Source organism: Rhinoderma darwinii, chromosome 6 (assembly GCF_050947455.1).
Source record: "Rhinoderma darwinii isolate aRhiDar2 chromosome 6, aRhiDar2.hap1, whole genome shotgun sequence".
NCBI lineage: Eukaryota > Metazoa > Chordata > Amphibia > Anura > Rhinodermatidae > Rhinoderma > Rhinoderma darwinii.
The window spans coordinates 139647856-139672896 of record NC_134692.1 but is presented as its reverse complement, the minus strand read 5'-3'; the positions used below and the strand labels follow the sequence as shown (position 1 = coordinate 139672896).

Genomic DNA, 25041 nt, shown 5'->3' with positions numbered 1-25041 from the left:
GCCTCTTTTGATACACGACAATATTTTGCTGGCCTTTGAAGCAGCTGATTGACACTGCATGCTGTTATTGAGTTTATGATTTACAAGAACACCCAGATCCTTCTCAACAAGTGAATCCGCCAGTGTAGCGCCCCCTAGGACATATGATGCATGCAGGTTGTTGGTACCCAGATGCATAACTTTACATTTATCTACATTAAACTTCATCTGCCAAGTGGACGCCCAAACACTTAGTTTGTTTAAATCTGCCTGTAATTCATGAACATCTTCCATAGACTGAACTATATTACATAGCTTGGTGTCAACTGCAAAAATAGAAATAGTGCTATTAATCCCATCCTCTATATCATTAATAAATAAGTTGAATAATAGGGGTCCCAGCACTGAACCCTGGGGTACACCACTTATAACCGGTGACCATTCAGAGAAGGAATCATTGACCACAACTCTCTGGATACGGTTCCTTGAGCCAATTCTCAATCCAATTACAAACTATACTTTCTAAACCTATAGTCCTTAATTTACCCATTAGACGTCTATGAGGGACCGTGTCAAATGCCTTTGCAAAGTCCAAAAACACTAAATCCACAGCGGCCCCCCTGTCTAGGCTTCTGCTCACCTCTTCATAAAAACAAATCAGGTTGGTTTGACAGCTTCTGTCCTTTGTAAAACCGTGCTGGCTGTCACTTATAATGCTATTTATTGTCACATAATCCTGTATATAGTCCCTCAATAGCCCCTCAAACATTTTCCCCACGATGGATGTTAAGCTTACTGGTCTATAATTACCCGGGGAAGACCTAGAGCCCTTTTTGAAAATAGGCACCACATTTGCCCTGCGCCAGTCCCTTGGCACTATACCACTCATGAGAGACTCTCTAAATATTATGAGGAGGGGGACAGAAATAACTGAACTAAGCTCTTTAAGAACTCTAGGGTGTAACCCATCTGGTCCCGGGGCCTTGTGTACATTTATTTTATTTAATTTAGCTTGGACCATATCTACATTCATCCAATTCAGTATATCAACTGATATATTAACAGCACTGGCACCGGCTACATCAGCTGCTCTTTCTTCTGTTGTATATACAGAGCTAAAGAACCCATTTAGTAACTCTGCCTTCTCTTGATCCCCTGTGACCAACTCCCCATTACCACTATCTAAGGGTCCTACATGTTCAGACCTTGGCTTTTTTGCATTTATATGCTTGAAGAATTTTTTGGGATTTGTTTTACTATCTTTGGCCACCTGCCTTTCATTTTGTATTTTTGCTGATTTTATTACATTTTTACAGATTTTATTACGCTCTTTATATTTTACAAAGGCTGCAGATGTACCCTCAGATTTGTATTTTTTAAATGCCCTTTTTTTGTCATGTATTGCCCCTTTCACAGAAGGTGTAAGCCATGTGGGGTTTAATTTTAGTCGTTTATACTTGTTACCTATAGGAATACATTTTGCACTATAATTACCCAAAGTAGATTACGGGTGACTACGTGTGTGCACCTGTAATTACGGGAGCGTTGCTAGGAGACGTCAGTAAATAGTCACTGTCCAGGGTGCTGAAAGAGTTAAGCGATCGGCAGTAACTGTTTCAGCACCCTGGACAGTGACTACCGATCCCAATATAGATAAAGCTGTAAAAAATAAAAAAAAAAGACGTTCATACTTACCCAGAACTCCCTGCTTCCTCCTCCAGTCCGGCCTCCTGGGTTGACGTTACAGCCCATGTGACCGCTGCAGCCAATCACAGGCCAATCACAGGCTGCAGTGGTCACATGGACTGCCGCGTCATCCAGGGAGGTCGGGCTGGATGTGAAGAGAGGAACGCGTCGCCAAGACAACGGCCGGGAGTATGAATTTCTTTTACTTTTATTACAGAAAGGGCTGTCCCTTCTCTCTATCCTGCACTGATAGAGAGAAGGGGCTGCCGATTAGTGCAGTGCAATTTTGCAGCCAAAAACGTGCCCGTAAATACTGGTGCAATACGGGTCGAATACGTGTGACCAAGGACCCGTATTTACGCCAGTATTTACGGGTGGACAAAAATACGGTCGTGTGCATGAGGCATAAGGCCTCATGCACACTTCCATCACCGTTTTCACGGATACGTGTGTCCATGATTGGAACCGTGTACACTTCCGTGTTTCAGTTTCCGAGAGGAAACTGAAACCCTTTCACACTATGTACGATATTGTGCGTGCCGCCCATGCTATTCCCTGTCCAGGGTGCTGAAAGAGTTACTGCCGATCAGTGCAGCACCCTGGACAGAGACGACCGCTGGACAGGGAATACCGTGCGCGGCGCTCACAATATAGATTAATAGTTCATTAAAAAAAAACCTGCAACAAAAAAAAAAGTTACTACTTACCCATAACTCCCTGCTCGCCTGCTTCTTCCTCAAGTCCAGCCTCCTGAGATGACATTTCAGACCACGTGACCGCTGCAGCCAATCACAGGCTGCAGCGGTCACATGGACTGCCGCGTCATCCAGGGAGGTCGGACTGGATGTCAGAGGAGGGACGAGTCACCAAGACAATGGCCGGGGTACGTATGAACTTATTTTTCTTAATATCGCTGCGTTCCAGCACTGATCAGCAGCCACTTCTCTCTATCAGTGCTCACAGAGAGAAGGGGCTGCCGATTATAATAATGTGCAATATTGACCTGCAATCTACCGCGATTCACAAAGTGTAATAATCATGGTATGAAATATCGTCCTGGCCTTAAAAAAAAGTGCCAATAATGAGTCGTGCAGGGAAATGAATGCTCAGTGGCCACTTACCAATTACTAGGAGACCCAGCGTTGGCGGAATTGATCTCTGCTTGCGGTCAGCAAATGGAAACATACATTTTTTTAAAACCTGTATAAACCTGGATAATTGTTTTTATCTTGCGGCTTAGTTGCAGTTTTTTTGCAACGATTTTCACAATTGCGGCAAATAAAATCGCAGTTTTGCATGTTGTGGCTTCACGGAATTGCAGTGTTCTTGCTGCAATTACAAAAAACGCTGCAAAAGACGCAAGAAAACTGTAAAAAAAAAAAAAAAGGAGCTGAATTTTCTGCCTTGCAAAAAAAACTCAGTGTGAACAGGGCCTAAAACAACGTTGACAAATGGAAACCTATGATTTCCGTTTGGATTCCCCTGACAGAAAGGTCCGACGGAACCCACGAACAGAGTCCCAACGCAGATGTGAACGTATCCTAAGCATGCCCTAAAACTTCTCACAGCTGAGGGTTTGTTACAATTGTATCCAGTCTAGACAATCCTCTGTGCGCTTGAATTTTTTGCCAATCCATCAGGTTTTCCGGTATATTTGACGACAAGAATAGCGCAGTCAACAGAACTATTCTTGACCCTGATGAACCCAAATAACTCAGTAGCAAATCTCTCTTCTGAACTGATAGTTTGCTACAATGTATCAATGTAGGTCACATGTATCAGGCTGTTTAGCTCAAGATTGCCGACATTGAAACATTGTTATAAAAGTCTGTACAGGTTCATAGCCTCTACCTGTCAACAAAAATGTTGCCATTTACCAACAGCAAGCAGAGATCTTGAAAATGGTGAGGAATCGAAACAGAAAGTATATCAGAAAGTTGCAGAACTTTCCATTCTACAATGATCGACTGTTACTCATGACTTTTCTAAAAATTCATAACATCGAATGACAATCAGGTGTAACTTGGGTGACGGCGAACTACGAGGGAAAACGCAGCCAAGGCAGCAGATGGGCGAGTAAATGTCTTAACAAATGAGCTCCACGTTGGGATTTGAGATGATGATTTACCTTGGATCATCCGGGAGCTGTGCGTTATATATCCGAGGTTTGCCATTTGAACAGCGCTTGGCAGCGGCCATTGTAATGTGGCGCTAAGTAACGCATGTCATGCTGGTGGCCGTCCCGCTTCCATAGAAATATAGATTGGACTTGTGTGTTTTGTGTCTTTCCTGACGCACGTGCTTGGCGGGACGTGAATATCTCGCCAGACTGACCGGAAAATCATCTGCTGTTTTATCGGTAACGAGGGTTAAAGCGCAACTCCAAAAGGTCCCATAGATTATAGTTACAGATCCAACATTGATTCGTAATCATATGAAAAAAAAAATCATCCAACTTTAGTGCCAATCCGATAATCCGGCACTTTAGGGACCACAGAGGTGCGCGGATGCCGGAAATTCTGGACTATTGGAAGTAATCATATACACACCATACATGTATAATCAAGGGCCGTCAGCAAAACTAAAAGTCTGAACTACAAACTTGCATCATATTGCAGTTCTATGCTGGAAACGAGTGCTGGATTATTAGGTTTTCTGGATAATCGGATGCTGGATTAAAGGAATTTCACCGTTTATGGTTCTTATAGGGCAGAGGTCATTGGGAAATGTTGTCAGACTGTAAGGTCCTGTTCACACAGAGTCTTTTGACACGTTTTTTGTCAAAAATGTCCGAAAAAAATGTCCGAAAATGCCACCCATTGATTTCAATGGGGGGCAGACGCATTTTTTTTACCGCTCGCGGTAAAAAGAAGTGTCATGCTCATTCTTCGGGCGTTTACACCTCTGACCTCCCATTGACATCAAACGGAATTTTGCGGCAGAATTTTCCTCCTGCAAAAAACTCAGTGTGAACTCAGCCTAACACGTAGAGTCGGGAGTCTTAAAATTGAATTATAAATTTTACCACGGAGAAAGAAAAGGCCATTGATTGAGTCAGGAGTGCAGCTCTAGAGAAACTCTGGGACCGCCAGCTCAACCACAACGTGTACAAGAATCTCCGTCATAGGCGAGCAGATCTGAGGCTGGTTATGTAAGCCGCGACAATCCATTCACTGCGGGTAAATCATCTGACGGCACTCCTCAATACAAGATCTTTTTGTCTATAAATCCTTGGGAAACAAAGTATTGAATTGGTCTCAGTGAATTAAACGTAGGGCAATGTTCCTGCAAGTGTTTAATGAATCCTTAGGCCCTGTTCACATGGAGTATTGTGCAGGCAGAAAAATCTGAATCCTGAAGGAATTTTGAGGCAGATTTTGACTTGCCGGCAGAACATTAGCCGCATTTTTCGCAGCGTTTTTCACCTTGAACAGCGCGAAGTCTCTGCCTCTTATTGAGGTCAATGGGAGGTCGGAAACGCCCGAAGAATGGGCATGTCGCTTCTTTTTCCCACGAGCGTTTTTTACCGGGAGACAATTTCGGGTGTTTTGTACCGGGAGGCGATTTTGGGCGCCGTTTCCGACGCGGTTTCCGCTTCAAAAACAGTGGAAAAATACTCCGTGTAAGCATACCCTAACAAGATGAAGGGAAGAAACGAGTAATGAGAAGAACCCGCACCTTACATAGGGGAATAATGGGATATATAGGTCACCTACCTGCAGCTTTATTACAATGCAGCTATGATCAGTGACTCCAGCTTAGCTGCATTGTCTATTGGAGTGTGAGGGGCTCTAAAAACCATCACCAGTCTAATCATAGGTTCAGGTTGGTGCTCTATCCCTCCCCCATGCTTTACACTGTAGCATTGCTTGTTCAGTGACTTCAGTTTAGCTTCATTGTCTATTGGAGTCTGGAAATAGGAAATAGGGCACTTATAATGTTAAGGTGGTTTTACACGAACAGATATCGCCCGTGCTTACTGCCTTCAAAACGAGCGCCGATCAACGATACAGATCGTTGCTCTTTTGCTCCCCTTAAACAGAGCAATGAGCGTTTAGTATGGGAACGAACGATCGTTACTAAGATCATTCCTCCGCATGCATTTGCAGATGTGCGGCCGACTAGCGAACATTTTTGGCCAGAATAAAAGATGTGATCAAATGCAGCAATATACTAAGAAATCTGGCAATTCTAACCGTACCTGGTAAATCTGTGGTATCCGTGCGGAATACATGGACCCCGCTATCTCATCAGTTACTTCATTAAGCAGACAGCAATGAAACGATCGCACAGGGATGCAGCCGCCAGCGATCAGGGGATCAGGTGCAGACATAAAAGCTGCTGGGGCGGAACAGATTTATAAAATACAATACAGAAGGGAAGAAAAAGAGCCTCCTCCGAAGAACAAGTTCATATGTCTCAAGGCTACAAGAAGACGCTGTTAATGTACCCACCACAAGAAGATCAATGGGAACAATACAACGTCCGCTCGATATATGTGTGAAGGGGACACACAGACCTCACTTGTCCGTCCGGCAGCGACACAAAACGCACGACAACTCCTGGAGACCAAAACCTTCAACATTTACTTAAAAGGAAACATTTTCAAAAAATTAATTTTGCTAAAAATAACTAAAACAGCGCCACACCTGTCCACAGGTTGTGTGTGGTATTACAGCTCAGTCCCATTCACTTAATTGGAGCTTAGCTGCAATACCAGACACAACCTATGGACAGGTGTGGCGCTGTTCCTAGAAGAAAGCAGCCATGGTTTTTTTTTAATCCTGAACAACTCCTTTAAATCAACCCTACGGTCTCGGGACAAAAATAAAAATGTGATGGTGTATATGGAGTAATATTACTTGGTGCCCTCCAGTTGCGCTCCTCTGCTGTGGATCTGCCGTTTTAAGCCCCCCCTCTGTGTTATCTTAAAACGGCTACAAAGCTTCTCAGATGGAGTCTGAGACACTCCCTCTGTTCACGGATTGGACAGAAATGCTCACGTGAGCAGCTCTAGCCAATCCGAGAACAGTGTCAGTGTCTCAGACTCGTAGACGAAGATGCCCAGTTGATACTACTCCATATACCCTATCATATTTAAAATGTTGTCCCGGGACCGGAGGGTCACTTACAGCTAGCCCTACACTTCTGACAATTATTCCTCTCGGCCCCCCCACCATACATATACCTTACCTCCTCATGGACACAATGAACCTCAATGCCAGGAGGGGGCTGGCCCAATGTTAAGACCTTGTTACGGCAGCAGGTACAATTATGTGAGTGCTAATAATGTGTGAAAAGGCGATAAAAGTTAAAGGAACAGTGTCACCCCAAAAAAAAATTTAATATCAGTTTGATGTTAGTCTTTTATTAAAAACGTTTGGATTAATTTGTGTGTTTGTGTGTTACTTTTTTTTATTTTTACACTTTTTCTTCCCTATGGGGGCTGCCATTTTTTTTTCCATTTCTGTATGTGTCGATTAACGACACATACAGACATGGAATACGGCAGCTCCAGTCCCATAGGGAATGCGAACGGGGCCCGTTCCATCCACTATGGTGTACGCCGTCTGTGTGGGAACGGCGCATGCGCCGCTCCCACACAGTCCAATTTGAAATGCGCGCCGTCCGGTGCCATTTTCCTGTGGACTGGAAGTCGCGGCCGGACAGTAAGATTACTTCTTCCGGTCGCGGCTTCCGGACTTGTGCACATGGAGCAGCGGCAGCAGACGGAGCGGACGGGCCGGAGGCGACTGGAGCAGGTAAGTGATTTCTATGTATGTTCGTGTTTCAGTGTGTTTACTAGTGTATGTAAACCTTCTACACTGTGTGTTAGCTCAAAAAATGGCGACACACAGTGTAGGAGGTTAGACCGTTCAATCCCCTCGTTTCTCCCGGCACCAGCCAGGATAAAGATGGGGGGGGATTCTGAGAGCTCACTAGAGCGAGGGATTTTTTCCCAATTTTGCAGCATAAAGCAATGTGGTTGCTTTACCACATGCAATGCTGCAATTTTGGGAAGTGCTCCATCTAGTGACCAGTGCTGGGAAATATTATAAATTAGAATCCAATTTATAATATTTCCTGACTCGTGAAAAAAATAAAAAAAATTAGAACAATGTTTAATCACCTACACACTAAATGTTTAACTAAAAAAACCTACGACCAAAAATATTCTCCATGGTGACGCAACCCCCAAAAAAGTCCAAAGTGGCAATGAATCTGACATGATTGGATATTTTTTTCCATGGTTGCAAAGTTGCTCATGACATTTTTTCCAGATGGAAAGTTGAGGTGGGGGTCGCAGTAATCCATTGATTTAACCGCTGTGACGCCATGCAGCCCTAGCCCATATCTAAGTATCCCTCCTCACCATCTCTGGCAAAGTCCACAGTACTTATTGTGAGTTGCATCCATAGATAAAAGTATTTAACAGGTACATTGCTGTCTGGAAGGAGTATTTCTTGTAAACTTAAAGGGGTTGTCCACTATTGGACAACTGATGACCTATCCACCGGATAGGTCATCAGTACATGATCTGTGGGGGTCTGACACCCAGACCCCGCACCGTTAAGCCACTCCAGTTGCCTCCGAGCACCGGACATACATGCCGGCAGCATTTGGCTCTGGCCACTGACTAAGAGTGGAGCTGCAGTTCAGCAGCCGGCCACTATGCTATGTACGGAGCCAACTGCTTCCAGCTCCGTACATCGCATAATGGGCCATAACATCTGGTGCCCGGAGGCAGCCGGTGCAGCTTAACGGTGCAGGGTCCGGGTGTCGGACCCGTACTGATGATATACTGATGACTTATCTGGTGGATAGTTCATCAGTTGTTCAGTAGTGGACAACCCCTTTAATAGTCATGGGAAAAAAAATTAACTTTCTTTAGAATTTTTGGCTGTTTTGTTTCATTTCCGGAATACTATGCAATCAATTTATTTTCCATTATTTCTACAGAGCCTACATACACTCTGATTGGTCCCTGCCTCCAAAGGGGCTCACAATCTGCCCACCTCAAGCACACACACTAGCGTCAAACTGATAGGACATTAAATAACCGAAGAGCATGTCTTTGTGATGTGGAAGAAAACTGGAGAACCCAGAAACACAAACAAGGAGAACATACAAATTGTAGCTTGGTCGAATTCGAAGCAAGACCCCAGTGCTGCAATGAAACCGTGCCAACCACTCAGCTGCCCCTCTTCACTCCTTCTACAACTTACGAGGGTTTTCCGCTTTTAAAAAGATTCCTTTGAAATGTCTTTAAAGGGGGTGTCCAGTTTAGAGAACCCATTTCCATACACCCTATAAGGGCACTCTGAGTTTATAGAGGGGGTCCTCATCTCTTGGCCAGAGTGGTTACAAAGAGCTCTGGAGGACCTGTCCTGTATTACACAGACAACAAATTGATATAAATGGACACTGTGTAATGCTTCATTTCCCCTATGGTGGCGCTGCAGGGAAACTGAACACTTACTGCCAAGTTCCCCAGAGATTACAGCTGATCGCTGGGAGTCCAAACAGGGGGACACTTTGTGATGTGCTCGTTGTCAAGGGACCCCTTCTAAAAAGTGATTGTCCAAAGTGAGGAGCCTCTAAATCATGTCAGATAACCCTGGTGAGAGTAGTAATCCTCAACAATGCTGAAACGAAGAGATTATCATGGCAATTCGAAAAGGCGTCTCATCATAGAGCCCCTCTGTCTGGGTTAGACCTCCCCTGCCCTCAAGCTTTTATGTGGGGAAAGGGAATGGTCAACCACCAAAATAACGCCAAGAGCGGTTGTCACCTTTGTTAACCACCAAGACCATTTCCGAGAGACCTCTGCAGCAAAGCATCTACCAGGAATTCCCAGTACATGGGGGGCAAGAAATTTACTTTTAATAAAACCATACAAGACGGCCTAACCCTCCAGAGTCGTGAGCCCTCGACTAGAATGACATGTTCTCAGCATTTGGTACAACGAGAACTCCGAGCACCCACATCACTCTCTCGGCTGTCCTCGACTTTGGCGCTCAAGGGGTTAACTTACTTTTCGATTCCAAATACAGCAGTTCAATGTTACAGTGGGGAAGGACAGGCTGTACCTGCACAAGCTGCTGGAGCAGGGAGCTAATGACAAAATACAAACACAAGCCGAAACCCAATCTCCCGGGCAGTACACATAACAAATCCGCAATCACTGGATGTACGCAGCCTTCTAATTGCACTCGGGCAGCGGCTCTCGAGCGCCCAACCACAGCGCGTAGGATAGAGTTCCCTATTCTTGGGTAGAGGCACACTCTGGAACATTTCCCAGGAATGAAAGGGCTACCTGGAGCTATCGGGTGAACGGCCCGGTAATGGAGAAGAGCGCCTTGATCCGAATGTAACACACCAAGTGCTGAAGAGGGAGGGGGTGGTAGAGGGGGTGGAGAACAGGAGGCCCAAGGCAATGGGTCCTGTAGTAATTTCACCTGGTGTGGGCATTGCACCACAGAACAGCATGATCTGTGCAGACACTGAACAAGCAGCGGAAAGATTTAGGTAGAGCCAGGCGTCGTTCTTCCACAAAAGCTCGATGAATAACAACTGTATCTCCGCTGTAACTCCCAGCCAAAGCAGAGCAGGTGAATAAAATGTTCTAGTAGGAAACTCAATGATGGGGGTGATACTCCATCAACTCTCAGATGCTCAGAAATCCCATCTTTACATGACTTTCTCAAAAATGTTTCTTGAAAGAGCAGTCAGGTGGGAAATTCTCTGCTGGGACGCCACCAACATATAACTTTTACCTACCGTGAAATTCTATTAATACAGCACTTGATGGTCCGGAAATCCTGCTAATCTGGCATGTCAAAAAAGGATCTGCATTCACTGGAAGTTACGCGATAGTCCGCAACTTGGCTCTACGACAGCGGGACGTCAGTATCACTGAACTGTCAGAGTCTGATACACATGTGTGTAATACACTACATCTCCCACCATCCAGCACAGCAAAGGATAATCATTACATACTGTACACTAAACCAGCAGGAGGTGCTGTAACATGTGAGGTATGCCACCCTGAGAGCTAACAGCAAACCAGCACCTCTGAATATGATGTCAAGTACAAAAAGTAACTTAAAGGGGTTGTCCAGGATTAGAAAAACATGGCTGCTTTCTTCCAGAAACAGTGTCACACCTGTCCACAGGTTGTTTGTGGTATTGCAGCTCAGCCCCATTCACTCCAATAGAGTTACAATACCAGACACAAAAATGCCGACTTCTTCCTGTACCGCTGCGTGATGAAAGGGTCTTCTAAACACTGGCAGTAGGTTTGGGAATTGATTTTTAGTCCATCTTCAACATGAAAAGGTCCAACTAGCTCATAGCAGAACCCCACCCCCACCCTGCTGGCGTCTGAGTCGAAGTGGAGCTCTGTGCCCGTTACTGATCCAGCCACTGGCCCATCCATCTGGTCCGTCAAGAGTCCCTCTCATCTCATCAGTCCATAAAACCTTTGATAAATCCGTCTTCGGATGTTTCTTGGCCCAGTCTTGACGTCTTGTCCGGTGGTGGTCGGGTTTCAGGCTTCCTTACCTCGGCCGTGTCTCTGAGCACTGAACACCTTGTATTTCTGGGCGCTCCGGGGAGGTCGCAGTTCCGGAATATGACGGCGCTGGAGGATACCGGCTTCCTGGTCGCTTCACGTTCGATTCCTCTCTAATCTTTAGCAGTTCGTTTGCGGCTTTTCTTTTTTCTCAACGCGTTTCTTGCGACCCTGTTGACTATTTGCAACAAAACGTTTGATGCTCCTGTGATCTCCCCCAATATTTGAGCAATATCAAGAGTGCTGCATCCCGCTGAAAAACTTCTAAGGCCTCATCTCATGCAGACGGGCGTAGCCATGTGTACGGCCGTGATTTTCGGGTCGGCCGGCAGCGGAGTGTCACCCGCAAATCGCGAGCCGTGCACATGGCCGCGGCCATTATTTGCTATGAGCCTTGGACCGCAGAACACGGCCGTAATAAGACATGCCCGTTCTTTCCACGGTCCAGGCTCCCGGGCCATGCACGGACTATGAAAACAACGGTCGTGTGCATGGCCCCATAAGAATGAATGGGGCCGCAATTCTCCCGTAGATTTTTGGGGCAATTCTGGCCGCAAAAGCGCGTTCGTGTGCACGGGGCCTTACACTTTTTGACTTTTCAGAGTCAGTGAAATCTTTTTTTTGGCTCATTTTGCCAGAGGAAAACAAGGTGCCTAATAATTCTGCACACCTTGATATGGGGTCTTCATCTCCCTAGGCCTCACCCTCCCTCATTACACATATACACATCACCTGATATGCTGCATCCAATAAGAAGTCAGCTTGGAGGTGGAAAATATGCATAAAATTATATGGTCAAAATACTCACCTGCCTAATAATTGTGCACAGTGTATTTCTATTCCTGCAAATGTCCCTAAATGTATCGTAAAGGTTCTAAAGACTAGTTCATGTTGCCTAGCGACCACGTGTCCTGCCATCTGGGTGACCACCAGTTCAGTACATGACACAGGAAGGTTTATCTGCCATACAAGGGACTTACTCTCAATGCTGCACAGACTTGTTTTAGGTCCAAAGTTATAACTGGAAGCTTCTGGGCCCTGGTGAAATATATGTAACAGCGCCTCCAGTTATCACGTGTTATTTTCTAGTACTGCAGTCCTCAGTGCCAAATTTACGCCCATGACTTCTGCTCCGGAAACAGAGAAATTTAGAAGGACAAAGCAACAAATCTTTGGACTGTACCAGGAGATAAAGGGCAATTGGTATAAGAAGTATAGTCCTTTAAAGGGCTGGTCTAATCAAAGACGTTGGTGGCATATCACTAGGATAGGTCACTAATATCCGATTGGCAGAAGTCCAACATTTTTCCAGCTTTTTTTCCATTGGACAGCCGTAATAGTCAATCACAATTCTAGCGATCAACAGGGGTCATTATGGTCAGGCCTCCTGTCAATCAGACCAGCTTCATATATGATCTGGGTATAGAGAGGGAGACGTGGGTGACACAACGGACCTAATTTTGGGCTTTTGTTCAGTTTCTAAATTTCCTGTTGTGTATATAAGCTATAAAGAGGCTCCCAATATGCATGCAGCTCTGGATGTGACTGGAGTATAAGGCACGTTGTAACTGAAGGTCCTACATCGTATCAGTATTTATTTTCTTATTACAATCCTACACACTTTTCCATCTCGACGCAATAGGAGAAAATACGATGAGTACAGGGAGGAGCAGAATATGCCAGGGTGAAGGTCGCCGCGCAGGAACATCTGCTGCCGGCATTAGAAGAGCGTCGTCTACACACCATGCAACGTAGTGAACGAGCCTTCCCGGGTCACACTGAACGTATCAGGGATTATTCAACAGCATGGTGCCCAGCGGTAATGTTACCCGTACCAGATACCAGCAATGGCGCTCCTCTGGGATCGATGCCAGGTACTGCCCAAAAATATACTGCAGGGGGGGCAACAATGGTGCTAAGAAAGTGCAATGCAAATCATGTAATAGTCTCCAGCACTAAAAGAGATGATGTCATAATGAGGTTAAATAACATCACATGATGGGGGATGTAGTGCTATGTGGTTCACAAATGATAGCTTAGATACAGCAGCTCAGCAAACAGTATCACACAGGATAGCTTAGATACACCAGCTCAGCAGACAGTATCACACATGATAGGCCTAGATACATCAGCCAAGCAGACAGTATCACACATGATAGGCCTAGATACACCAGCTCAGCAGACATATATCACACAATAGGACTAGATACATTGGCTCAGAAGAAAGTATCACACATAATGATAGGCTTAGATACACCAGCTCAGCAAACAGTATCACACATGATAGGCTTAGATACACAGGCTCAGTAGAGTAACACACATGATAGGCTTAGATACACAGGGTCAGTAAAGTATTACACATGATAGGCTTAGATATACCCGCTCACCAGAGAGTAAGGCTGGATTCACACGACCACATTAACGTCCGTAATTGACGGACGTATTTCGGCCGCAAGTCCCGGACCGAACTCAGTGCAGGGAGCCGGGCTCCTAGCATCATAGTTATGTACGACGCTAGGAGTCCCTGCCTCTCTGCAGGACAACTGTCCCGTACTGTAATCATGTTTTCAGTACGGGACAGTAGTTCCACGGAGAGGCAGGGACTCCTAGCATCGTACATAAGTATGATGCTAGGAACCCGGCTCCCTGCACTGTGTTCGGTCCGGTACTTGCGGCCGAAATACGTCCGTCAATTACGGACGTAATGCCCTCGTGTGCACATACCCTAACACACATGGTAGGCTTAGATACACAGGCTCAGTAGAGTATCACACATGATAGGCTTAGATACACGGGCTCAGTAGAGCATCACACATGATAGGCTTAGATACACAGGCTCAGTAGAGTATCACACATGATAGGCTTAGATACACGGGCTCAGTAGAGCATCACACGATAGGCTTAGATACACCCGCTGAGCAGCACAGTGTCCCTGGAGATTATTTTATAATGAAATGCAGAATATGATGGGGAGTGTAGTACTGTGTGGTCCCATGGGACAGTAGCACAAATGATAAGGTTAGATACTCGATCAGACACATCCTCCACGCACACAGAGGAGTTAATTGCATTAGTCTGTGACCCCCTCCTTCAGGTCAGCTGGTTGTGCTTTACAGGTTTGCATTTCTCTATGTGCTATGAAATGACACCGATGCTCCACATCCCGGGTGCTCCGTCAGCGCGCTTCACAAGCTGCATGAAGTGGATGCCCCAGATTTCTACCCGCCATGTAAATCTATGCCATCACCTCCTAGAAGATGCCCTCGTCCACGTCACATCTATTTATACAATGCCATCAATGGTCAGGAAGACGGACGCCACAGCCCGGGCCATATTCTCAGGGGACGGTTACTAGGGAGAGTTTAGTAGTGAAAGAATGTTTAAAGAACCCCCCCCACCCAAGAAAAAAAAAAAGAACAATTATTATCATTAATCTCTCTAGTTTTATGTTTCTGGGAAAGTTGTGTGACAACCAATATGGGCAACAATACAAGGTTGTCACCCAGCTTTCCCAGTCTCCTGAAGGGCAGACCTACCTAGAGATACACCACACTAGGTATATGCGCCACCATTGCAGTATGACTCCCATCTCTGAATAACTAGAGGATGACTGCAGGAATTATATAAGGATCCATTCACACTGCGTTTAGGGCGTCGGTTGGACGTATACGTCGGGAAATACTTCCAGCGTATACCTCCGGCGCATGCAACTATATGCCATTTTTTTGTGCGGCCCTGCCAACAGCAAGCTATACAGTGAAGGCAAAGGTACAATGACGTATACCAGCCCTATGGATGCCAAAAGGGCACTCGTTTTTTAATCCGTCGGGCCCATAGGGGCTCTATGGACAAAAAAAAAAAGGGATTACAGCGTAGTTTGCAGGCCATGTGAGTTCAGGTTGCCTAGTAACCACTTGACCGTCTGTCTGGGTGACTACTACAAACATTAAAGCTGCAGGAAGTTGCTATATAATAGACTGCCTCTTCATACTGCACAGGCTTGTTTAGATGCCTGCCATTTAGGTAGACTGAACCACAAGGAGATTGACAGGACAACATGCAGCATTTTTATTATAAAACAAGCAAGACAAGGTGGAAAGGTGCAGGAACTGGGATGATTGTAAGGCTGGAGATATGGACCATATGTCGGCCGCACTTCCCAGACCAGGGAGTCGGAGTTCCCAGCATCATAGTTATGTACGACGCTAGGAGTCTCTGCCTCCCTGTGGGAATACATCATTACAGTACGGGACAGTATTCCCTCGGGGAGACAGGGACTCCTAGCACCATACAGAACTCTGACGCTAGGAGTACGGCTCCCTGAACTGTGTTCGGTCCGGGGAAAATTGGCCGACGTGCAGTCCGTGTCTCACAGCCGCGTGAATCCAGCCTAAATCGTGTGCGGTGTGCGCCGATATTTGAGGAGAACCGCGGATAAGACCGGAGCACTCACCACATTCCAGAACAGCGGGTTGAATATTATACACACTGTAGCAAACAGGAAGTTGTATTCAGTCAGGTCCACATACTGCGACACGTCCGCCATGATGGAGAAATCAATCTGCAAAAAGAGATATTATATTTTTCCGGTTCTGGAGCGAATATGACATATAACATTTTCCATAAAGTGTTTTTGGACGCCCCTCTTTTAAACCACCAGATGCTCTTTCAGGAGAATCTATTGGCCCATTGATTTTTAGGCTCCAATGAACTGATAAACATACAAGAAACTTAAATAGGTTGTCCAAGATTAGAAAAGAATGACTGGTTTCTTCCAGACACAGCACCACACCTGTCCATGGGAGGTATCTGGTACTGCGGAAATAAATTATGAGTTGCAATACCACATACAATCTGTAGACCGGTGTGGCGCTGTTTTTGGAAGAAAAAAAAGTCATGTTCTTTTAATTCTGGACAACTCAATTCAGAGATATTTCTGACAGGGACGGGTCACCATTGAACAGGGAAATGTTGTATTCTAGATGAAATTCTCCCTTCAAATGCTATGTAAATAGTATATATATATCGTTTTTTATATAAAAATGTCTGTCAGTGTGTTTGGTGCAACTTCCTAATTACTTTTTATTCAAAATTATTTTTACTTTTTCAGATACAGCTGCTTTGCATCCTGTATATAGAGAAGCTGTATCTAGTGCGGAGACCTGAATCTGATTTCAAAGCTGTACATAGCCTTTAAATCCGTACTAAAGATTGTATGTTCCTGATATTCTTATTCCGGACGGAGCACAGCATGATACTGAAACCTCTAGGCCAGGGGCGTAGCTATAGGGGGTGCAGAGGTAGCAGTCGCACCCGGGCCCCTCAGCCACATAAGAAGACACCAGTATTAGAAATGATGACTAGTAGGTCGGGCCCTGCTATAGATTTTGCATTGGAACTTCAGGTTACGACTCTGCTCTTGACATAATCTTCTATCGAACCTTTGAACAGTCCCTTGAAATCCTCCACATCAGTCACTGAGGCTTCATTTCATTACAGGAGGGAATTTCTTGCCTCCGTTGAGCAGTCATACAGTATGACTGCTCAACGGAGGCAAGAAATTCCCTCCTGTAATGAAATTCATGAAAACTGTCTTTGTTGCTCATAGCAACCAATCACAGGACAGATTTCAGTTTTTAGGAGGACTGTAAGAAATGAGAGATGTTCTGTGATTGGTTGCTATGGGCAACAGAGTTTTTTTTGTTAGTTTTCATGAATCTTCCCCACGGGAATTCTGGTGGTCAATGGTAAAAACCGCTATAGGTAACAATGCCATATTCTAACATGGACACTATATAGAATGCAATATTTACCTTAGAATAATCCAAATTACTGAGCCCTCCACAGCACTCAGAAGCCACTATGTGTGCCAGCCTAGCCTACAGTGTGTGTGTTTAAGTGATTGATTGTGGGTGACGCCGGTATCAGGGCATCGCTGAGGTCACAGACTAAAGGTCTCAAAGCTCCTGTCACCAGCCACGTGTAATGCAGCCAAACCTCACACACTTCCGGGATCGCGAAACGTTACTTAGATTCTGACTGGCTGAAATGAATTCATTGTGGCGATTGGTGTGTGCAAAAAACTTTCCGATTGGCCGGCGATCCGCAAACATCCCGTCTCCTGATTGGCTGTGGGAGGAAGCGACGGGATGTCGCCGCGGTTAGTCTGGTTGCTATGACAATAGTTGACGTGGAGACGGTTTATCATTTCTGAAGAAAAGTACAATAAAAAGGAATTATATAACTGTGTGACATTGCTGAGTGCCCTCCTGTCCATAATAACACACAAGGCGATTACACATTTCGCCACCCATTTCAGAGATTTCGTGTTTATGCGTTTTGTACAAAGTAGTGATATATATGCTCACAAAAAAAAACGTAGGCGCACTTTTTATTTCAGGTTGTGGGCAAGAGACACCGACACAATAATGGCTTCTCCTCGCCGCATATGGTTTATTATTACAGAATTAGACATTATTATTATTTATTGAGCAGAAGAATTTTTGCACCGACATAACGCCGTTACCGTAATTTACTACACGCTTTTTGGAAATAAGAAACTGCTGAATAAGAACTTCAGCATCTTCAGCATCGTAAATTTCAATCAATAAATACTGGTTTCTATTCACTGAAAGCAAGCCGAGATCTTGAAAATTTGTGAGGAAACGAAACACAACTCATATTAGAAAGTTGCAGAACAATGAATAAGCTTAGATGATATAAACACGGGAAAACCTCAAAGCCTACGGCTATGTCTAGACCTCGTTCATCCCTCCGTTCGGAGTATACAGCAGGAAATGCAGCCCGCTTATACACTGAACATCTAAATATGGTATAATGGGCCAGAAGATTGTCCTTTTGCCATATTTTGCGGTGGTATACGTCCAGTTTTTTTTCTGTAAGAGGGCGAATATATAGAGGCCTTACCTTCAGTATAACTATAGGGGTGCAGAGGTTGCGGTCTCGCCTGGTACCTGAGGGGACCCAATTCCCCTTATGCCCCATATGAGGACACCAGCACTGTCACTGACATGTCATGTCATAGTTGGGGGGATATCATTACGGATTTTGCATTGGGGCCCTTCAAGCAGGGCCGGCTTCAGATTCATATGGGCCCTTGGACGACAGAGACTTAGTGGGCCCCTTTGCGGGACACTCAATGCAGCAGTAAAACGGCAGCTTGTGCCCCCATATAGAAGTTAAACCCCGTTTATGCCTTCATATATAAGTTAGGCCCTCAGTTTGTGCCCCCATATAGACGTTAGACCCCCTTTGCACCAATAAAAAAAACAACAACTCACCTTACCCATTCCCACGACGAGCTGATGGGTCCTGTCACTCTTGTCTGTGTCTTCTGTAACCTGGCGCAGTGACGTGATCGCTTCACACTGACGTGACTGCGTCATCTGCGCCGGGACGCTGATGACCCTTGCGTGAGTGGCGGGGCAGAGCGTCTATTAGTAAGAAAAGCTTACTGATGCACTTCGGTCGGCTTAACCCACCAGAGGATCCTCCGGTGGGTTAGTCCGCCGCCGCGCCCTCTGCTATGTAAAGCACCCGGTGGCAGAGTGGGCACTCTCCCAAGAGCAGTGGGGCCCGGCACTTGCCCGTGTTCGGCGGGTGCTAACGCCGGGCCTACCTTCAAGTTATGCCTCTGCGTTTAGTGTATATATCAGGAGCATTTACAGACATATATGCCAAACGTAGGGAAAAATGGTAGATAGAGCCAAACATTGCGTAGCGCACGTTAAAGGGACATTAAGACGTCAATCGATTTCAATGGATATCAGCGGCACTAGATCTAAAGACATATAAATATAAATTGCTGTGTGCCCGTCTCAGGGATACGCTTCAATGGCCCCTCATTGAACAAAAAAAATGGGAAATCAGACATCACTTCAAAAATAAACGTGATCCTTTTATTCCCACATGCGACGTTTCGGCTCAATGTGAGCTTTTTTTTTTTATTGCCAACCCGTCGGGCACCGAAGGAATCCTGAAAAATACAAATAACGAGTCTATTTTGACTCCGGACAGAAGCTCGGCCCACTCTGTTTCCGGTAAACATTGTTATGTACGCCAACGTGTCATCCAGATGGTAATCTCTTTCTACTCTCTTTCCCTTGTGTCACGTTGACATTTTTGATCATCCCATCATCCTAGTCCCGGGCGGAGGATGGGTATTTACCCAGCTGCCCCTATTCTCAGTGTCTGTGATTCCACATGTAACTCCCTATGACGTGTTGTTTTGATGAGTTTCGCTCCCGTGTGTTTGTACCAGATTATGTTTTGCAGACTCAGAGTCGCTTTAGTTACTTTGCTAGAAAGTTACCGAAAGATAATTCAATTTCTGGCTGATATATACGTTACCTAAGCCGACTGTGCGTATGTGTTTAGGGAGGTGGACAAGGTATATTCATCTCTCTAGAAATTTACAAGTGAGTTTAAAGGGATATTCCACTTCTGGTCTAAATGCCCTATTTTTTTACCCCTCAGCAACAAGTGGTCAGAACATTTAGGCCGGGTTCACACAGAGTTTTTTGCAGGAGGAAAATCTGCCTCAAAATTCTGTTTGGAATTTTGAGCAGATTTTGCTCTGCCTGCACGCTGATTTTCGCAGTGTTTTTTGCCCGCGGCCATTGAGTGCCGCAGGCATAAAACGCCGCGAAATACGCTTTCTCTGCCTCCCATTGATATCAATGGGGGGTCAGGGGCGTAAACGCCCAAAGATAGGTCATTTCCCTTCTTTTTCCCGCAAGCCGGTTTTTCCGCTCGCGGGAAAAAAATGCCTCCGCCTCCCATTGAAATCAATGGGAGGTATTTTCGGCTCTTTTTTTGGCGCCATTTTTGGCGCATTTTCCGACGCAGTTTCCGCGTCAAAAAACTCGTAAAAAAAACTCTGTGTGAACTCCCCCTTATTCTTGTATTGTTACATTAATGAGTATGTATTATGTAGGTTATTAGGCATCATTGTAGCAATAGTAGAAACACAACGGTGGTTGGACTGGTTTACGCCAAATTTGCTAAAAGGCAAATTTTTGGGCCGTATTTTGAACTCTACGACAGACTGAAATAAATTAATGTGGCCACAACAACGTCTCCTTCTAAACCACACCCACTTTTCTTGTCACTTTCTAAATTTGGCGAGTGACAAGAAAAGTCGCCAATTTTACCACAAATTTGTTGCACGCCACCGGTTGCCAAAATAGATTGCAAACTGCTTTGTAAAAGTGGGCCGATGTGATGTCCAGATGTTACACTGTTGTAAATGAATGGGATTTCTGTAAAACGTTGTGGTTTTTTTGCAGTGTTTTTATTTTGTTTTTTCTTTGTTTTTTTTAAGGGACAAAATGGCTTCATGTTTAAAAAATAAAAAAAGACACAAAACCACAAAAAAAATCCCACAACAAAAACAATTCATGTAATACACCCTTATGGCTCTGCACCACCTTTGAATTGTATGGAGCCATAATATAGCCGGCACCAATAGAAGTCTGTGGGGACATACTTTACCTCACTATGCTTCATACGTACTCATATCACTGCTTCTAGGGGAGAATATCCTAGTAGTATGGAGGCACTACATGGAGTGCTCATGACTCCGTAGTACAGAACTGCATTAACTCCATCTGCCGCCATACAGGCGCCGTGCACATGGTTCTGCCCTGTGCATGGGCCCTTACTTTGGGCATCTAAAAAAGCCCTAATTTGACAAACTTTCTTGAACCCGGGTGTAATTGCTCCTTTAAATACCCACATACCTGTAGTGAGGAGCTGCTGCCGCCATTGTCTCGATATGGCTTTTCACGTAAATAATAAATGCAGGACCTACTGTCTATGAACAGCTGACCTCAGCGCTGATCTACAGGGTCCGGTTACTCCAGGTGAAGCCACCTGACCTCACGTATCTGCATTTTCTTTTTTCCTACCTGAACACTGTCAAAGATCTGGGCCGCTAAGGACATGGAGAGCAGTGCAGTATAACAAAGATACCTCCCAATCTCAATATGCTAAGTGAAATAAGAGGAACTATCCTCTCAGTGTCTGCCGCAGACGGCCGGCTGGAAGATGGAGTTCAACCACAGTCAATGGGCATTCATATATTTATGGACCAGCTCCATGCGCGTATATGTATACATGAGGGCAGTCAGCGTCCATGTACCAATATAGTTAAATATAATAAAAGGTTAGGCTCTGTTCCCATTGCGGAGGCTTCGCTGCAAATTCCGTCAGATTTGGCTGGAAGAATGACACTGCATGTAGCGCTGTTCTTCCGATCAAAATGACAGACACCACGACGGAAACTGAAAAACCCCATTGTAAGCCAATGGGGTCCGTTGGGCACCAGTGGTATCTGTCAGAGCGTCGTGGCTTCTGTTAAGATAAGTGTGAACATCGCCTCAAAAGGATTGTCCTGCCACATAAAAATTTTGACAAAAAGTTTTCAATGGTATAAAACAACAAAAGTAATATTTACCTTACCCATCCCCAGCGCCGATGCTCCCCCAGACCTCCGCCGATGCTCCCCCAGTCCTCTGCAGGTCTCTGTTCTTCCTGCTCCAGTGTCAACACCACCCAGCTCACCGCTGTAGCCAATGATTGGCTGTAGCGGTAACATGTCATGTCAACACGTCATTGCTGGCGCAGGTAGAACAGAGACCGGCAGGGGAACCGGGAAGCATAGACACGGGAGTTCCGCCATGCACCATTTCTGGTGGCCACCAAGGGGGCCACATCCTGGAATTAAGTCATTCTCTACTTGGGGACTAAAGTAAAATTTTAATCCAGAACCAAATTGTCTGGAAAGTCTTCTAATTAAGAATTTAACAAAAATATTACAGATGCCAACTGCTCTAGTCAGCAATATGGCTGCCGCCGCTGTAGTTGACAGGTGCATTTTCAGCATTACATAATGGCGCATTTTTCATGCAGGTGTTACGTAAGACCGCGCTGTACTGTAATTGAGAAGCTTAGTTTGGAAAGCAATTAAAAAGCCATTGATAATATATTGAGCTAATTAATGTAATGACTTTACTGGCCGCACCGGCTACCGGACCGCTCCTGCTGCGCGTCCCCTTCCAGTTGTCTTTTGCTTTTACTTTCTGTGTGTAATTAAAGAAATAAAAGCAATAATGAGTCTTGTAAATCACTGTTCAGAATGGGAGGTAATTACCTGCCCTGGGTGGATAAGTATTATTTGAGGGTAAAGTGTGCGTATCGAGTCGGGGGTGGTGGCATTTATGGCTGATATTCTGAGCGGCAATATAAAAGAATTCAAGAACGAGTAAAATTGTATAATATCTAATTAACCAAAAAACAATCGGACATCACTATTATGACAGAGTAGGAAACCCGATGAACGTCATTGGCAGTAATTAGTTACTATTCCTTTCCAAAGACAACGCACAGCAGGTTTATCAATGTGCAGCTCTAGAACCGGAGTAAGAGGGTCCTGGAAACCGGCATAGGAGACCTGCACCATATCTATCCAATCGCTTAATTGTTGGCAACCTTAGACTCCGAGAAGTTTGAGATACTTCAGATTGAGCATTCCCACTAACATTGCCAGCCAGAGCACACACATTTTTGGGTGCCCACAAAATCACCCCCTTAAAAAGCACGAGGCAAAATGCTCCCACTAACAGTGCCAGGCAAAGTTAAGGGGAGCATTCTTACGTAAGAGAGAAACACTATTAATATTGCTAGTCAAAGAGTGCACCATTAACATTGCCAGCCAGGATGTGCACCATTAACAGTGCCAGCGAGAGCACCCCCTTTAACATTGCCTACCAAAGTGCCCTCAGTAACAGTGCAAGCCACAGCATCCTGATTAACATTACCAACCAGAGTACCACCATTAACAGTTACAGTGAGAACACCCCCGTTAACATTCCTACCAAAGTGCCCTCATTAACAGTGCCAGACACTAACATTACTAGACAGATTTACCCCATTAACAGTGTCAGGCAAATAGTAGACCATAAACAGTGCCAGTAAGAGCACCTTCGTTAACATTACAAAAAAATGCCCCATTAACAGTGCCAGTCACAGCATTCTGATTAACATTACCAACCAGAGTACCACCATTAACAGTTCCCGCGAGAACACCCCCATTAACATTCCTACCAAAGTGCCCTCATTAACAGTGCCAGACACTAACATTGCCAGACTGACTTCCCTCATTAACAGTGTCAGACAAATAGTAAAACATAAACAGTGCCAGCGAGAGCACCCTCCTTAACATTGTCAACCAAAGTGCCCCATTAACAGTGCCAGTCACAGCATTCTGATTAACATTACCAACCAGAGTACCACCATTAACAGTTCCCGCGAGAACACCCCCATTAACATTCCTACCAAAGTGCCCTCATTAACAGTGCCAGACACTAACATTGCCAGACTGACTTCCCTCATTAACAGTGTCAGACAAATAGTAAACCATAAACAGTGCCAGCGAGAGCACCATCCATTGTCAACCAAAGTGCCCCATCAACAGTGCCAGTCACAGCATTCTGATTAACATCAGCCAGAGTGCCACCACTAACATTACCAGCGAGTGCACCATTTAGTGCCACCAGAGCACCTTCAATTCAGCTTGCTAAGCAAAGTGCCCCCGTTAACAGTGACTATATAAAGAATAAAATGTAATAATAATAGAGATTTATTAAAATTGTCAAATTGCCAATGCATTTTGACGTAGAATTAATGTCTTCATCAGACCATACTGCGCCAAGAACAGACAAATTGCAGTGACATCATTAGGGGGTGGAGTTAGGCTCCGTTCACATTTGTGTTCAGGTTTTCCATTGTTCTGCTCCGTCATAGGAGCAGAACAACAAAAAACGGACCTGCTGCATCCATCGCATGACGGAAACCTACAGCGTCCAATGGAACACATTGATTTTAATCGGTTTCGTTGGGTTTCCGTCATGGCGTCCCTCGTTTTTGTTCCGCAAAAACGAGGTTATATGAGATGGAGACCGTAGTGAATATAATCCTTTCCTTTGCTATAGAAAAGTACCGTACATCTAAATATCTAATATTGTAACGAAATAACCGCGCCATTTAAAACAAAATGAAGAAACTTTTTGTAGTTGCGAACTTGCTTTATTTGTCTGCCACTGATACATTGATAATGATTTCCACTATCCTGCGAATAGTCTCTGATTAGTAAATAGTAAAAAAAGATTAGGGTTAATGTATAGGAAAAACAGAGGCTGTAATAGCCGGGCGAAATAGAAGTAAAGAACGACTCTGCAAAAATACAGAAAATTGCTGCAGTGCTTTGTTTGTTTTTTTCCATTTCAATTTTCCTATTTCAATAGTGCTCTGACTAGACACGAATGAACTGGGTGAACTCACAAATCAGACCGTGTAATGGGGAGAGGATCATCTGTTAAATTGTGTATGAAAGTAAAGACTGTGTATTTATAGGCGTTGCTCCAAACAGAAAATCTCATAAGAGTCTGACGAGAGGCATCTGCCCGCAGTGACCCCCAACTGAAAAAAAACGGAAAGTCTCTTAAAGGGGTTGTCTAGTGGGTACAAAGAGCGTCTCTCGCTTTGGAGGACCTGCCCTGTCCTACATTACACAGACAACACATTGATATGAATGGACAATAAGCAATGCTTAATTTCTCCTGTGGTGGCGCTGCAGGGAAATTGTACAATTACTGCCAGGTTTCCCCACAGATTATGGCTGATCGCTGGGGTTCCCAGCAGATGGACACTTTGTGATCAGTTTATTGACCAGTTTATTGTCAAGGGACCCTTCTAACAAATAGGGATTCTCCAAAACGGAG

At 44.9% G+C, this 25041-nt stretch overlaps 1 protein-coding gene across 2 annotated transcripts in view; it reads right to left on the bottom strand.

The window, feature by feature from the left end:
- The window catches only part of PEMT (phosphatidylethanolamine N-methyltransferase), a 165306-nt gene extending 148013 nt beyond the window's left edge, over window positions 1–17293 (bottom strand). For both annotated transcript variants that reach the window (XM_075830662.1, XM_075830661.1), the window contains exons 1-2: window positions 17053–17293; window positions 15693–15800 (exon numbers count right to left, since the gene is read on the bottom strand). In XM_075830662.1, the coding sequence (XP_075686777.1) occupies window positions 15693–15785 (93 nt within the window). In that variant the 5' untranslated portion in view covers window positions 15786–15800; window positions 17053–17293. The remainder of the gene's footprint in view (window positions 1–15692; window positions 15801–17052) is intronic.
- Window positions 17294–25041: the final 7748 nt, after the last annotated feature.